The sequence below is a fragment of the Juglans microcarpa x Juglans regia genome, chromosome 6D (assembly GCF_004785595.1).
Source record: "Juglans microcarpa x Juglans regia isolate MS1-56 chromosome 6D, Jm3101_v1.0, whole genome shotgun sequence".
Lineage (NCBI taxonomy): Eukaryota > Viridiplantae > Streptophyta > Magnoliopsida > Fagales > Juglandaceae > Juglans > Juglans microcarpa x Juglans regia.
This window is the reverse complement of record NC_054604.1, coordinates 37,984,088-38,000,680: the sequence shown is the minus strand read 5'-3', so window position 1 is coordinate 38,000,680 and position 16,593 is coordinate 37,984,088. Positions and strand designations below refer to the sequence as shown.

Here is a 16,593-nt window from a genome sequence, read left to right as displayed (position 1 = left end):
CTGTAGATGTTAATGGAGACTGCTCATTGCGCAATGTAATGCTCGTATCGATTATGGTCTCGATGTATTTTTCTAACGTTCCAGCTTTCGAAGGATTGCAACAGAGTACTTGCATCTCTGGCAATTGGTTCAATGGACTAATCTAGGCAGTCGTTTGGATCTTCAATTGCTTTTATTGCCACTAGTGAATCTCCTATGATTGTGATTTTCTTGATATGATGCTCAATTGCCTTCTCGATTCCTATAAGCATTGCACTGGCTTCACCTTGATTGGGATTTTGGCTTTGAATGAACTTAGTTTTAACAAAAATTGGAGACCCATCACTTGTTCTACAAATTGCTGCTATTGTGCTGCCTGTATTTCTAACAGCCGCATCAAAAGATAGAATGTAATGGTCCCTAGCAATTACTCTCCCATTATATCGCTCAATCATCTGTTTATTGCCCTATGAATATTTATGTTCTCTATAGGTCTTTAGGGTCCCAGACACAAAGCTTTCAGTGGTAGGCCTATAAGATTCATGGACTATTTTATTCCTCATAAACCAAATGCTATCCATTGCAATGATGGCAAACAACTGGAAAAGGTCCTCTTCTTTACTAGGAATACTAAGACTTCCATTAGGAGATAAAATAGATTCCATCCAGTTCCTAGTATTAAAGTTTGCGAAATAGGAAATATCAAAGGCCATGGAGATTATCTCCACAGAATTCCTGTGTATGTGCAATTCCTCTTGGGTTTCTTCCTCCATATTGCAGATTGGACAATTCACTTGTTCTTTAGTGAGAGGAAGAAAATTCTTCAACATTGATTTGGTGGGTATGATTTTGTTGAGATTTTTCCAACCAAAGAGCTTGAGTCTATCTTGGATCTTTAATTTCTAGAATTTTTTCCAAATTAGATCTGATTGAATAGACAATGAGTGATTTCCTAATTCTCTGGTAAAGGTTGCATAGGTTGACCTCACAAAGAATTGTTTAGAAGAATGATGTAGCCAGATGAGCTTGTCTACCCTATTGTGAAATGAAAAAGTCTTTAAAGCAACTCATGTTCACGCATCATCCAAAACACACTTTACGTGGCTAAGTAAATTGAAAAATTTATCCCTAAGCAAATTGAAAAAGTCCCACGAAGCCCCCCTCCCCCCCGGGGCGAGAGCACGGGCGTGAATCGTGAATTCGAAAAGTTTGAAAACACTCCATTGCTATCGAGGGCTGATCTGAGCTGCGATGGAGAGGGAGGAAGGAGTTGCCATGACTGGGGTTCAACGGTGGGGGTTGCTACGAGGCCGTGAGGCTCGGTGGTGGTGGCTGGGCTGGTGTACGGTGGCGAGAGAGAGGGAGACCCATTTCGGGTTGGGCTGATCTGAGCTGCAATGGGGGGTTGCCGTGACTTGGGTTCGACGATAGGGGTTGCTGGGAGGCCGTGAGGCTCGGTGGTGGTGGCTGGGCTAGCTTACGGCGGCATTTTGGGACTAAATCCGTGTGAGACCCATTTCGGGAGTGGAGAGGAGGCTACGCGTGGAGGCTCGAAGGTGGCTGGAGGGTCGTTTGTGTGAAGGGGAGCTGGTGAGGTGGTCGATGGCGCTGTTGGGTGGCCGACAACTGCGGAGAGAGGTCAAGCGTGATTTGGTTGCTTGGCGAGGAAGGAGTACGCGGCGCAGCGAGGGAGGAGTACACGAACATTAGCGGTACTGACGGTGGGGCTGGAGGCTGACGATGGTGGTGGTCGGTGGCTGCAGGTGGCACACGGCGGGGCTGGGTGGGCTAAGAGAGGGAATCGGGTGGGGATAGGGGCTGAAGTGCGTTAGTTTTGGATTTTTTTTTTTTTTTTAAAAATACACGTCATGTGTGCTACGAATCAAACATTGTTCATGGTTGATCCGTAGCACAGCTCTTGTGAAATTCGGTATGAGGCAGAGGTATTTTTGTTATCTCTCTTACATAGTCTCGATGAAAGAGTGCTTCTAGGAGGAGGGTATTCCATTTTGTGGGTTCTTCCATGGTTAGTTCAGCAACAGTTAAAGACAGATCTTTTTGAATGGAGTCTGACTTTAGCAAGGGTTGGAAGGAAGACTGGGTGGGGATCCCGTGATCTATCCAAACTCTAGTATTTGTACCATTGTTGATTTGGAAACAGACACCCTCCTAGAGGAAATCTCTTTGTCTAAGAAGATCTTTCCAAAACCATGAATCAAAAGATTTTGCTGTTACATTAAGGAGGGATGAATTCCTCATATATTTATTCATCAGAACATGTTTCCAGTTTGTCTGACTATCATTGAGCAATTGCCAACCTAACTTGCACTAAAGAGCTTTGTTAAAAAGAGAGGTCATTCTCAGGCCTTATCCTCTTGCTGACTTAGGCTGACATAAGTCTTCCATGATTTGGGTGTAAAATTATGTGACTAAAACCCCCCCCCCCCCCCCCAGAATTTCATAAAAGATTTATCAATGCTTTTTGAAATTGCTGATAGAAGATGATTGACAAGTATTATTATTATTTTATTTAGTCTTTTCAGTCTTCCCATGAACTCATCCAAATAATTTATTCTAACCAAAAACTCATATATATGCTAGAACTTGGGAGGTTCTTTAGATCTTCCCAAGAAGCGAGTTGCACTTAAAGTAACAAAAACACAACAGGTAGACCTTTAAGATAGAAGATGGTTGGTAAAGCTTCTAGATTGAAGTTAATATTCAAAATTGAGAATTGAAAACGATAAGATCATTTGCGAAGAGAAGGTTGAAGACTGTAGAGGTTTTGTAATTTTTAGCATGCATTTCAAACTTTCTTTCTCCCAAGTGCTAAATTATGAAGAACATGAATCCCTCAGCTCAATTTGGCGCTTATCAGTCCTTCAAGCGACCCGATAAAACACACGACAGTCGCAAGAAAACAAAGCAAGCTAAATAGCTTAAGTACAATCCATTTCCTAGTCCAAGCCCCTATTTTCTTTTGTACGAAGTACATTTCCACAGAGAAATATATGGCCAAAGGCCAGAAGTTCAGGGCCCCTAATAGTCCCAATACCTGGTTGAAGTAAGGGAAGAGCATTCCAAGTGCAGTGGTTGAGATAACATTTGCAGTTCGGAAACATAGCCTGAGAAGATTCCACTGAAAACCCGGCAACAAAGGGAGTTTGAAGGTGTAGAAATTATTTACAAAGCTACTGTTCGGATATTTCTTCGTCAACCATCTTTCAACAAATGCAAATACTGGCTGGCAAAAAATCTGAGAGAGAAAACAGGTGATAAATGAATAAATAGATTCAATCAAGAATGCATCGGATTTCACTATTGTTCCAGAAAGTTCTTATTTTGGAAAAAATAAATGCTTGTTCCATTAGGCATATTATTACCTTTTGATAGTGAAATTAAGTCTAAAGAGCAGAAACAGATCAAGGTCAGTACGAAATTTAACATAATGAAGTTCCATACAAGTAGGGAATACCTGATATCCTCCTACCAAATGGAGGACAATGCAAGCATTAGCGAAATCAATAAGCCAATAAGGTTCATAGAAACCAAATCCTGTCAATAGGTTTCCTGGCGTGTCATTCCCGAAGGCAGCATATCCAAAGCAGCCACAGCAGAGGTAGAAGAAGGTTGTGACAAAGATGGCAGTCATCGAGGCCTTCTTCATGATCTGATTTTCTGGAGGAGGGGACTTCAAAGTATCCTAATTCGTTTCAAAAATATCCTTGTTACATTTTAGACACCATATTTATTTAATTTATTTCTTTATTTTTCTTCTTAAATATATAAACTGGTTTATTCATATACCTGTATCTCAATTACAATAATCGAGTACGGATAGGCGAAAGCAACGTCCCCGAGTGCTTGGAAGGCTAACCATAATTTGTCAGCAACATTAGCAGCTGGGACTCCGGTAATGCTCCCCATAATCTTGCCATTTTCTGCAATTGCAATCACAAGATCAGTTTTAACCCTTAAATGGCCAAGGCCAACTGGCTTTCCTACTGTATCAACCAAACATTTCGATGACCCTCCGTTTGGCTGCCATATGATGTGAAACTCGAATTCTTTTCTTTCAATTGTATAGGGCTGTAAGTGAAAGAAAGGGTTTGTGTTTGTTGTAAAGTAGGAGGTCTGCAAAATGGGAGAAAAAAAAAGCAGGCGAATTCAAAGATGTATATACCTATTACTTTTGCTAACCCAAGTGCAAATCCAATGAAAGAGTAGGAAAAGGACATGATTGCAGCAACGACGGAGAGCCATTTCATGTTGTGGAAATCTGGAATCTGCGACATGACTATCTGAATAAGCCCAAAGAGCAGCATATATAAATGATCCCCATATGCACATGCAGCCTGATGACCTTCTTTGCGATAACAGTTTGATTTCTGAATCGCTCTGCATTAATTTAGCAACAAAAACTGAGGAAAAAAAGGTACGAGAAATACAATGAATGAGCTTTGCCAACTTGAGTCAAGTAGAAAGGGAGAGAAGATGGAGGAGTAGATAAGATAGCAAGCATAACTTGTGGAGGGGAGGAAGAAAAAAAATAACTGTATAATATAATATAATATAAACTTTCTGGTGCATTTCCAAAAGATAGATGAAGATGCGCAGAGGCAAAAAGCAAATACACAAAATTCTACTATCCTCTAATCGCAGTCTGTCTATATTACCTCATACAGGTTGATGTAGTAATTACATAAGCAACATCAGTCCCATACAAGCTCAAGTATTGAAGCAAACCACAAAACCACGTATGTGTTCTTCCTGAACTTCCACTAAATCAAATCAGAGGGCAGATAAAACATACTAAAGGATATCCTTAAGTTGAAGATCATATAAAACTTCTGACAGAAGAAAAGGAGTTGACGTGTATACTACCAAGATTCACTCTAACAGCGTCCATATATGAGTAATTTCGAGTTCCGGTTATGGGGTCGGGAGACCTGTAACAATCGGCAAGGAGGAAGGCAGAAATATAGGTGACAATCGCAAAACAAAGCAAAGAAACTGGCCCTGCTACCCATCCCAACTGTGAAGTACTCCATGCCAAAGACAGAACTCCAGCGCCGATAACAGCAGTAATGATATGAGCGATGCAACTCCACAAGGTTCCTGGTTTAGTTCCCGACAGGCACTGATTTCAAGACTGAATCGGAACTGAATTAAAAGAACTAGTGGATAGTACAGTAAAAAGTTTTTTACCGGTTCTTTTTGGACGCCCATCATCATCCCAGGAATCATTGGCTACGGGGCAAGATTGTTGGACATCCATGTTTGTGTATTTTCAACTCAAAACAAGGCCCTGAATTCTGCTAACTGTATACCCAATACAAAAGGCCTAAGACACGAAAAACTGTGCCACACATACATCCATGCTATTAAAATTAAATACCATGCTTGTGACAGCTAAAGTTTGATGTTTCTGTACATCTCCCTCTAATCCATTTATAGCCGTGGCCTTCATTATGTTATATGGCTACCATGACTGGCATCTAACGAAGGCTTCTTTAACATAAGAGTGTTCCATCAGTTGAATTAAGTGACAACTACCCACACTGCAGGCACAGTAGTAAAATGGGAAATGCAACTTCTTCTTCACTCTTAACAGAAGCTTTAAATTGTTCCTGTGTGCGAATGTCATTGGTCTGGTAATATATATATATATATATATATATATATATATATATATATCTGGTGCTGACAAGAGTATACTTGCAAAAGCCTTCTAACTCTTAACATATATATACTCGTGTCAGTATACTCTTGTGAGTATACTCTTCTAACGAAGGCTTTTGCGAGTATACTCTTGTCAGCACCAGATTTATATATATATATTGGTCCGGGAGGTTAGATCTGTAATGTTAGAGTTAGAAGGCTTTTGCAAGTATACTCTTGGCAATATACTCTTGTCAGCACCTAACATTTGACTTCATTGCATAAATATTGCCCCTAATTTCTTTTTCTTTTTCTGGTGAATGACCTGCAAAAGGTACTTTTTTCTCGTAGGAAGGAAGTTTGTCTTATTTCTAGTCACTATTATGGCTCTACAAAACGGTTCAATTCATCTACTTCAACTTGGATTGGTAATTAATCAAACCCAACTTTGGTGCATTTTTTATCCAAGCCACCAAATTCAGTTCGATCGACTGATTCAAAAATTTTATCTTTTTTGGATTATGTTTTAAAGGTAAGTTTGTGTTTTCTTTCTTGTATGAAAAATATAAGAAAACTGAACATGTATTATGTGAGGGGAAAAAATACACTAGCCCATAAATTGGGCCCAGCTCATCAAGATATCACTAGGGACAGAAGAGGGGACAAGAGGGATATAGGAGCTGTGAATGTCAGAGTGAGATAAGAAGGGATCAATGAGAGCAAGTCAGACACGCCAATGGGAGAAGTCATATCATGGCAAGGAGCTTCAAAGCATGCCAGAAAGAAAGTAGGCCAAGGAAGGAAGCTGACACACACAACAAATGGGTACATATATAAAGTATACAGCCAGATGAAAAGATATACACTAATGAACGACTTCTACTTCTCAAAGGGATAGAGCTCTCCCTTAATAAGATCTTTTTCAAGCAACCCCTCAAGGAAGACATTGCCCTCAACAAGAAGAGTTTCAATCTTCTCTATTCAGTGAGATATGAGAATCCATGAGTGATTGTAAACTTATATATTATATTGGAGATTTCCCTCCCAAACCCCCGTGGACGTAGGCATATTGCCAAACTACGTAAATTTTGGTGTCATCTATTTTTACTTTCACAGCACTTATTTTCCATTCGCCGCCATGGACATACGAAACGCCACCGTACAGCCGCACCGGAACACTGCTGGAGGCTCCAAATAATTCACATTGCGGCACCGGGGGTGTGGATTTGCCTAGGCCCGCGAAACACAACATCAACATTGGCACCATCTGTGGGATGTCTGTTGTCCCATAACCAGCGTGTCCTTCGTAGGCTGGTAACAACACACTCTCAGAGTTCGCGATGTGAAGAAGAACAAACTGAAGCGATGGAAGAAAGAGCTGAAGAACAGCCTATGATAACACAGAAGAATGACGCAATAAAGGTGGAAGAATGATGATTTCCGGTACACTGAATAAATTTCGAATAATGAAGGGAACTTCCTCCAGATAAGTATTCTCAACTTTTTTAAATGTTTACATTTATAAAGGGGCAAGTAAATCTTTACATGCCCTAGTGAAGACTCGAGCTCCATTGCACTCCGTTCATTCCAATGAACTCTGCAAGATTAAAATGCCCAGTAAATACTGAATGCGTAGAAATCACCTGCTCGGACATTACATGTAAATACTGTGCACTTAATGCACAATAGCACACAAACACTCCTCAGCCCTGTATTGTACTCAAATAAAACATTGTGCACTTGAGTGCACAGTGCATGAGTGTACATGTCCGCATGCGAACGTACATTCGCATGCAAGGCCACCATGCACTGTGTGTGTGCACGGGGCCTGGCCTCCAGCGCTCCCATAGCTCGAGGCGTGGCGCCACAAGCCCAATCACCCGCCGGCGATCTCTGGCTCCAGAAGCCACGACCCCCCACCGAGGGGTCGTGAACAGTGCTCCCGTGCGCATGGAGAGCAGGCTGAAGCTAGCAGCGACATGGCGAGAAAAGGGGGCCAACACCCACCGTGTGGTTCGCCGACCTCGTCTATCACTGTCGGAGCATCATTGGCAGCCTCTCATACCCGAGAAGCGACCCCGACAAAAAGAAACCGCACAGCCTTGTGGTGCTATGCGGTAGCCCAGCTGCAACAAACTGGGAGAGGTGGCCGGCGCCCACTGTGTGGTGCGCCGGCATCGTCTGTCTCCTCTGAGCCGATCATAGATTGGCGACTCCCTCCGGCATGGTTCCGCACGAACCACTTCAAGTACTGCCATGGAAACAGCTCGGTCTCCGGTCGGTCTCAGCTTCGATACCACCTGCTTGGAAGTTAGTAGCTCACAAACAACAGACATGGATTCCCTCAGCTCGATATGCACGGATCCTTCAGCTCGGTGAAGCACCTACACGGGCTTCCCTCCGCTCGGAAACCCACCTGCACATGAAATACATCCACGGAGTTACTCAGTTCGGCAACCACAAAGCACGAGTTCCTCAACTCGGTAAAATACAGGCACAAAGCATACACTTCATTAGACGGGTTCCTCAGCTCGAAAACAACACACTCGGACTCCATTCTCAGTCTCCTGCTCGTTCTCCAGCTCCGAAACCACCTACTCGAAAGTCAGTGCATGAATCCTTCAGCTCGGTAAAATACATGCACGGAGCATACACTTCATTACATGAAGCACCAACTCGAAAACCAGCACACGGGTACATCTATCATGTACTGGAGGAGATTGCACAACTTGCGCATGAAGTTACGTCAACAATAGACGTCTGCCATGTATGGGAAGCCCATGACGAACCAGACCAGTCGCACATACAAAATTCATAAAATTGCACAACTTGCATTAAACTTTTTTTGTTCTGCTCGGCTCAGATTTTCTGCTCAGTTCGGATTCTCTGCTCGGCTCTACTATTTTGCTCTGCTCTACTACGATATTTTATTCCGTTGGGCTTGGATTTCCTACTCAGTTCGGATTTTCTGCTCGGATCAGTTTTCCTGCTCGGTGCGGCTTCTCTGCTCGGTTCAGCCATTCTGCTCTGCTCTGCTTCGTTATTTTGTTCTGCATGAATCGGTTTTCCTGCTCGGTTCGGCTTTTCTTGAGCGGTTCGGTTATTCTACTCTGTTACGCTATTTTGTTCTGTACGGCTCGGATTTTCTGCTCGGATCGATTTTCCTGCTCAACTTGGTTTTCTTGCTCGATTTTTCTGTTCTGCAGTGTAAGCAAGCACATACTCTCCCTGACTAATCAACAACTCCAAGTTTGTTACTCAAAAAATTCATGTAAAATTATGTTTATACTAACAAAGTTATTTCTATCATTGGAACGAATTGCCGGGAGCAAAAGGTCAAGAACCGCCCGACCTACCAGAAACAAGCCCGGTCTCTAGATTGGCCACGAAGTATAAAACACAGGAAACGATCCATGAGCTCTGACCTGTTAACAGCTATTTTCAACGCAGTCTAAATGACTTGCCAAGTTTCGTGCAAAAAGAAAACGGAACGCGTTGTTGAGGGTGCAGGGCCCTCAGGCTCTGCCAACCTATAAGTGCCAATTCACAAAGTATAAAGCACAGTAACCGAGCCATGAGCTCTGACCTGCTAACAGCTATTCTCAATGCAGTTTAAATGACTTGTTGAGCTTCATGCAAAAAGAAAACGGAACGCGTTGGCGAGGGAGTAGGGCCATCGGGCTCTACCAACTTATAAGTGCCAATCCACGAAGTATAAAGTATAGGAACCGAGCCATGAGCTCTTACCTGCTAACAACTATTCTCAACGTAGTCTAAATGATTGGCCGAGTTTTGTGCAAAAAGAAAATGGAACGCGTTGGTGAGGGAGCAGAGCCCTCGAGCTCTGCCAACCTATAAGTGTCAATCCACGAAATATAAAGCACAGGAACCGAGCCATGAGCTCTGACCTGCTAACAGCTATTCTCAACGTAGTCTAAATGACTTGTCAAACTTCGTGCAAAAAGAAAACGGAACGGGTTGGTGAGGGAGCAGGGCCCTCAGGCTCTGCCAACCTATAAGTGTCAATCCAAGGAAGTATAAAGCACAGGAACCGAGCCATGAACTCTGACCTGCTAACAGCTATTCTCAACGCAATCTAAATGACTTGCCGAGTTTCGTGCAAGCATCTCCATCGAATAGAATCTTCACCGAACAGAATCTCCATCAAACATAATCTCCATCGAACAGAATCTTCATCAAACAGAATCTCCATTAATCGGCATCTCCATCATAAAAAACGAGTCATTAGACTCTAGCAAGCTCCGTGCTCGTACTATTATGCAGTCGAGTCCACTCCAGCACCATTCGAACTGCACGCTCGCGCTTTACGCGGTCAAGTCCACTCCTGCACCATTCAAGCTCCACGCTAGCACTATTATGCGGTCGAGTCCACTCCCGCACCATTCGAGCTCCGCGCTCGCACTATTACGCGGTCGAGTCCAACTCCAGCACCATTCGAGCTCCGCGCTCGCGCTTTATGTGGTCGAGTCCACTCCCGCACCATTCGAGCTCCGCGCTCGCGCTTTACGTGGTCGAGTCCACTCCTGCACCATTCGAGCTTCGTGCTCGCACTATTACACGGTCGAGTCCGACTCCCACACCATTCGAGGTCCGCACTCGCACTATTACACGGTCGAGTCTACTACCGCACCATTAGAGCTGCGCGCTCGCACTATTACACGGTCGAGTCCAACTCTCACACCATTCGAGCTCCGTGCTCACACTATTACGCGGTTGAAGTCCACTCTCGCACCATTTGAGTTGCGCGCTCGCGCTTTACGCAGTAGAAATCCACTCCCACACACATTCGAGCTGCGCGCTCGCGCTTTACGAGGTCGAGTCCACTCCCACACCATTCGAGCTCCGCGCTCGTGCTTTACACGGTCAAGTCCACTCCTGCACCATTCGAGCTCCGCGCTTGCATTATTACGCGGTTGAGTCCACTCCCGCACTATTTGAGCTGCGCGCTCGCACTTTACGTGGTCAAGTCCACTCCCGTACTATTCGAGTTGCGCGCTCGCGCTTTACGTGGTCGAGTCCACTCCCGTACCATTCGAGTTGCGCGCTCGCGCTTTACGCGGTCGAGTCCACTCCCATACCATTCGAGTTGCGCGCTCACGCTTTACACGGTCGAGTCCACTCCCGCACCATTCGAGCTGCGCGCTCGCCCTATTATGCGGTCGAGTCAACTCCCGCACCATTCGAGCTCCGCGCTCGCAGCTGAGAAAATAGGAACACAATAAATTTTCTTTATAATTTTTAGCCTTAAAATAGTGCTAAAAATTAGCGGGCTTATGTGAGAGGAAAAAAATACACTAGCCCATAAATTGGGCCCAACCCATCAAGATATCACTAGGGATAGAAGATGGGACAAGAGGAATATAGGGGCTGTGAATGTCAGAGGGAGATAAGAAGGGATCAAGGAGAGCAAGTCAGACATGCCAATGGGAGGAGTTATATCAAGGCAAGGAGCTTCAAGGCATGCCAGAAAGAAAGTAGGCCAAGGAACGAAGCTGACACACACAACAAATGGGTACATATATAAAGCATACAGCCAGATGAAAAGATATATATTAATGAACGACTTCTACTTCTCAGAGGGACCGAGCTCTCCCTTAATAAGATCTTCTTCAAGCAACCCCTCAAGGAAGACATTGCCCTCAACAAGAAGAGCTTCAGCCTTCTCTATACGGTAAGATATGAGGATCCATCAGTGATTGTAAACTGATATATAATATTGGAGATTTCCCTCTCCAAACCCCCGTGGACGTAGGCATATTGCTGAACCACATAAATTTTGGTGTCATCTATTTTTACTTTCACAACACTTATTTTTCATTTGCCTCCATGAACGTACGAAACGCTATCGTACAGCCGCACCGAAACACTGTCGGAGGCTCTAAATAATTCACATCATGGCATCGGGGGTGTGGATTTACCCAGGCCTGCGAAACACGACATCAACATATTCAATTATTGTTTCCAGTAATAATAGAAGAATTAAAAGATAACAAATTATATAGGAAACTTGATATGTGAAAGAAACTAATATCACTCTCTTATTGAATTTAGTTGATTCAATAGATTGGTGCTTGCTCAATTTCATATCCCATTTCAATTTTTCGAGCCTTGCAACAGAGTAAAGAAACATTGTTCCATTATAGTTCCACGTAAACAGCTTGTGTTTAAAGCGTGTTACAAAAGAAGAATTAAAACCTGATTAAAAGAAAAACAAGGTTGTTGAGGAACACGTAGTTTCGATCCATCGACTCCTGAAAAGGTAAAACCATATTTGATCGGTCCCCAAAGTTTTAGGGGAGCTGCTTGGTAACATGTGCCATTCATCTGCCCAAGTAAGCATTCCGCATAGGTCTCACCAATTTTCTAGGCAAATTTTTTTGTGTTTGTATGTTTATATAAACTCTAAATAGCCTTCAGTTTTTCAAGAATTTTTTTGCCTGGATTATCCTAAAAATTGTTATATTACAGTGGTTATAGAGCAAAACTTTTTAGCAACCGTTGCTTCTTTTAATATCTTCTTATATCGTTGTGGCTTCTTTAAATAGGCAGAATAAAAAAAGAGTAGCTGTGGAAACAAGAAATTTTTAATTACAACAGTTTCAATGTTAAAAGTTAGACTGTTATATTATAAGGACTACAATAAGCTGAGTAGGTGTGTTGTGGATTTATGCCATTTATATTTTTTCTCCTTTATGTGTTTGATCCTCTTATTTTGTTTTCAAAGTAATCTTAGGCTGCTTGTATATCTTGATTTCTCTTAGATTCTGGAAAATCTTTCCTGCTTATTGTCCTTGATCTGGTATCAGAAAAGGAGAAGAAAAAGCACAAGAAAAGTGTTGCTACTGATAGGCGAAACACAATCAAGAATTTTATTTCTCCATTATTTTAATTTCTTATTCATGACTTTTGATTCATCTTTTATGCGGAACAGGTAAGGGAAGCTATAGGTGTTACCCTTTCTGTGTTGTGCTCAAACATTCAGCTTTATGCATCATTGGAATGTGATCATTCGCTTGAAAGGGAAAACACTGATGTTAATTACCGGCTTAAAGAAGGAAGTTGGGTTCGGTTCGGTTTATAATAGACAGAGCATCTGAACTGGTAGTGAATATTCAGAATACCAGTCAGTCTGACAATTTGGAGACCCCAGCAGATGAGAGGCATCAAAATAGACGTTTGAATAAAGAAGATGTCAAATGGATGGAAACGGTACCAATTTCTAGATTAGTTTCCAGTGAACCTCCTTTAATTACTCACAGATTTTCCTTTGGGACTATTATTTGGTTCTGAAATTGAGTAGCTTTTATATTGTTCTTGCTTCTGTCCCTTTCGGTTAGTGTTAAGGGACTAGAGGGTTTAGTTGACCATTATGTCAGAAAGAACATCTCAAATCAATCATTCCTTGACCATGAGTAAATTAGTAATATTGGTTGAACTGGTTTTTTAAATTATATGATGGAAAATTGTTTAATATTTTTTTCCAGTTAACAATTTAGATATGCCAGTAAGTTGCTATTAAGTTTACACATCAAACTTTATCTGCTGCTTGCTGCTCTAGTTTTCTTTGAATTCCCTAGTTCTATTAGTATCTCCCCAAGTTAAAGGTGTTAGAACCTACAAAAAGAAATTATAATATCCTGTTGCATCGAATAAACTTACAAAATCTTCTTAAATATGGCATTGAAGCAAATTTATGAACAACACTACAAAATTTCCTCTGAAACTGGACCTTCATATTTTCCAAGTGTTAATAAGTGAGATATGACTAGACATCATGCTGTCCATTTCCCAGGATATGCAAAACTTATATCGGTCCCATCCACCCTCCACACACCCCCTCTCCTCTTTCCCTGGTTGCATTATAAGAGATGTTGACAATTTGCAGTCTTATACAAGCTCTTGAATTGCCTGCATAATCTTGTAACAGACTTCTGCTGCATAAGTAACATTTCCATTTTAGGTGCTTTTGTTTGGGTATAGTTACTAACTAGATTAATCCAGTGGAGGCAAGTTCCCCTCCAAAAACTATTATACTACACTCTTGTTTGTGGAAGTTACGAATAATCAAGTGAAAATCAATGTTGAATAATGAGTGTCCCATGATCCATGTTCTTGGTGCCTCAACTTTTGTCTTATTTTAGATTTTGAGTGATATTATTAATTTAGAAACTTGATCTAACTGACTGAAATTCATGAGCAGAAGTCATAAGATGCCTGGAACGAAGTAAATATAAAGACTTGGTCACATGGTTCTTAATGAATTTTCCTTTAATTGTTTTATGTCCTAATGTTCTGGGGGTCTACATCTTTTTTTTAAAGGCTAGAGTTACTTGAGCCAGGGGTAGGTTTTGTTGCTTTCAACTTAATTAAACTAATTTCTGGCTCAGGTAAGAGAGCATGCCGCGGCAGTTCTGGCAGGCCTAATGAAGGGTGGGGATGAAGATCTAGCTAGAGATTTTCGTGATAGAGCCTACGTGAAGGCAAATGATCTTCCAAGGAAGAGAAAGCAGAGGTTAGTTCTCTTGTTTTTGACACTTAACGCCTTATGCTTTTCTTATTTCTTTTTGTAGCACTAATGCAAGTGTTTCTTCTTGTATACTTCCTGTGTAGGCTACACTTATTCTTTTGATTCAACAAAATTTTATTTTACGTATCAAATTTTTTTTGTTTTTTGAAGTCCCTATAGTTGTTAGTTAATGTAGCTTTTCGATGAGGGGACAACATTCATGTATGTATTTTTTATACAAACAACTCCTATATATATTTGGGAATGCACGATTTGCATGCATTCAACATGGACATGAAAACTCACCTGCTTGCCTTTCATAAGTAAGTTCTCATTCGTTGAAATTGAAATCAAAACACAGATATATAAAAGGAGACATTTGTAGTGTTTTGAATACTTGTTTGAACAATGCTCATTGTCTTCGAACTGAAGTTGATCAAATCTTTTCATTTGCGGAAGCACTCCTAAATGCTTCTTTCATCCATTGAAGTCATTTATAATTTTTTTTTTTTTTTTTCTTATCAGTAAATGAAGTCATTTGTAATTTTAGGTTTAGAATGCGTGGTGCAAGCCATTTTGAGGAATCTATTTTTTTATATGCAATGCATCCACGTGTCCAACATCAAATATGAGGAAATTTAATCATCTGCTTAATATTTTAAAGTACTTTGGTGGTCGTCGTGGTGGTGGTGGTAATGCATCCATCAGAGTTGGTGGAGGCGGCCCATCGAGAAAGCTTACGTGCAGTCAATAAAGTTGACACTTCTGGAAACTTTAGCTTCCAAACGGTCGTCGACTTTGGGATATTGCAAGATTGCAACGAATGTCTTTAGTGATTGAGACTGGAGAGGACCTTTTTTTTTTTTTTTTTTTAATTAAGGGAAGCTCATTGCTATGATCATAGATATTTGGCCACTTGCAAGGAGTCCTGCATTTGCAGACTTCCTCGACTTGGTTGTCCTAGATGAGCATGTGAATTGGTTGTCCATGGATCACCTTGTGCTAGAAGTAAGTCATGTCAAGATCAATTACCGTAAATGAGATCAAAGATTGTGCATCATCAGGGTTTAGAATTACCCTGATCCAAACAGAGATCGCTTGCAACTATTGCTTGTGTATCGGGTGACTAGTAAGCTTCACACTGTGTGAAGTGGCACTTCGAAAGGAGATGAGAGTGCTACTTTGGTTTAGGTTGGGATGATATCCCCTGTAGCCTACCATGGAGTTTGGTTTTGGGATGAATTTAATTCTACTTTTTTTTGTTCCGAGTCTTTTCTTTTTATAAAGGAGTTTGCATGGCTTGAAGTTGTATCTAAAGTTTTTTTTTTTTTTCCTCGACAAGGTTAATATCATATATTAACGACGAACGAACATATATAGGCTAGTCAATGTTTAGTCTATATTAGAAAATCACACGTGGATCTTTTCCAATTTAGAAGTCTAATAAGCATTGAGGTATTTGGATGCAGTGTATGCTGCCAAACATGTTTGTAGCGACCCATTGCGCCAGTTGATGCGCCCATCTGTTCTGATATCTGTGGATTTTCTGTGTTGACTAGCTTCTGAAAGACTTTAGAAGGCTTGTGATATCAGTAAGGATGTTGTGAATGGACCAGTCTGGTGAAGATGCAGGGCATGATATAGCATTGGTTACCACCTGATTGTCTCCTTCTATGATTATGTCAGTGAGATTGAATCGGGTAGCTTCCTCTATGGCTAGCTTTGCAACCGTTGCTTCTCCAAAGGTAGGGTTGACATATTCAATTTTTTGAGTAGTCGCATATATGATTTCTCTTGTGCTTGATTTGCAAATAGTTGACTGTGGAAAAGTTGTTTCTGACAGCTACATCATAAGATTAAGAGAAATGGCCTTCTAGAGGGGGTGTCCACTCTAAAATTGTGGGTGGTGGGTTGTTTTTTGTAGTCCACATCAGTTGATGTTCTTTGAAAAGAAATTTCACCGAGTTCGAGAACATTGTGGGTGTTTGACATAGGTGATTAGGAATGACCTGGTTTCGAATGAACCATAGAGAGCCCATTACTATGATAGCAAATAGTTAGATATGTGTCTCATCTCTATGGAGGTTAAGGAGTTTGGGATCCAAGATTACTTTGGTCCACTCACGGAAAGGTAAGCTAGCAAAAGGAGAGATGTTTAGTGGCCAAGGTGAGAGTCTCCATAAGATTTTTGAGTGGGCACATCTGAGGAAGAGATGCTCTATTGTTTCCTCTTCAGTATGCCATAGAGGGTATAGGGAGTCATTGTTTGAGAGGGTTAAGGGAAGTTTTAATCTGGACCTTGTTGGGAGAATATTCGAGACCACTTTCCAAAGAAACATTTTTAATCTATCGTGGATTTTGATTTTCCAGATATTTTTCCAGTCAGATTTGGCGAGATGAGGGCTTTGAGAAATTTAGGTGCTACT

At 41.5% G+C, this 16,593-nt stretch overlaps 1 protein-coding gene across 2 annotated transcripts; it reads right to left on the bottom strand.

Annotated features, from left to right (window-relative positions):
* Window positions 1–2,764: 2,764 nt before the first annotated feature.
* LOC121235938 (probable amino acid permease 7) lies at window positions 2,765–11,953 on the bottom strand. 2 transcript variants are annotated; one of them, XM_041132383.1, is made up of 8 exons: window positions 11,857–11,953; window positions 5,188–5,323; window positions 4,864–5,097; window positions 4,656–4,749; window positions 4,163–4,377; window positions 3,787–3,920; window positions 3,455–3,682; window positions 2,765–3,235 (listed from the first exon to the last, which is right to left on the bottom strand). In XM_041132383.1, the coding sequence occupies exons 2-8, from the start codon at window positions 5,255–5,257 to the stop codon at window positions 2,834–2,836; spliced, it is 1,377 nt and encodes a 458-aa protein (XP_040988317.1). In that variant the 5' UTR covers window positions 5,258–5,323; window positions 11,857–11,953; the 3' UTR covers window positions 2,765–2,833. The 2 variants fall into 2 exon arrangements, with proteins under 2 accessions (XP_040988317.1, XP_040988318.1); XM_041132384.1 differs by having other exon boundaries at window positions 5,188–5,301.
* Between the last annotated feature and the right edge of the window lie 4,640 nt (window positions 11,954–16,593).

What these genes read in the sequence shown, in the direction of transcription:
- LOC121235938 (XM_041132383.1), bottom strand. Translation starts at nt 5,257, where the DNA reads ATGGATGTCCAACAATCTTGCCCCGTAGCCAATGATTCCTGGGATGAT. An exon ending in CGCTGTTAGAGTGAATCTTG is followed by an intron (nt 4,750 to 4,863) that starts GTAGTATACACG and finishes GTGGAAGTTCAG; the next exon opens with GAAGAACACATACGTGGTTT. An exon ending in TGGGTTAGCAAAAGTAATAG is followed by an intron (nt 3,921 to 4,162) that starts GTATATACATCT and finishes TTGCAATTGCAG; the next exon opens with AAAATGGCAAGATTATGGGG.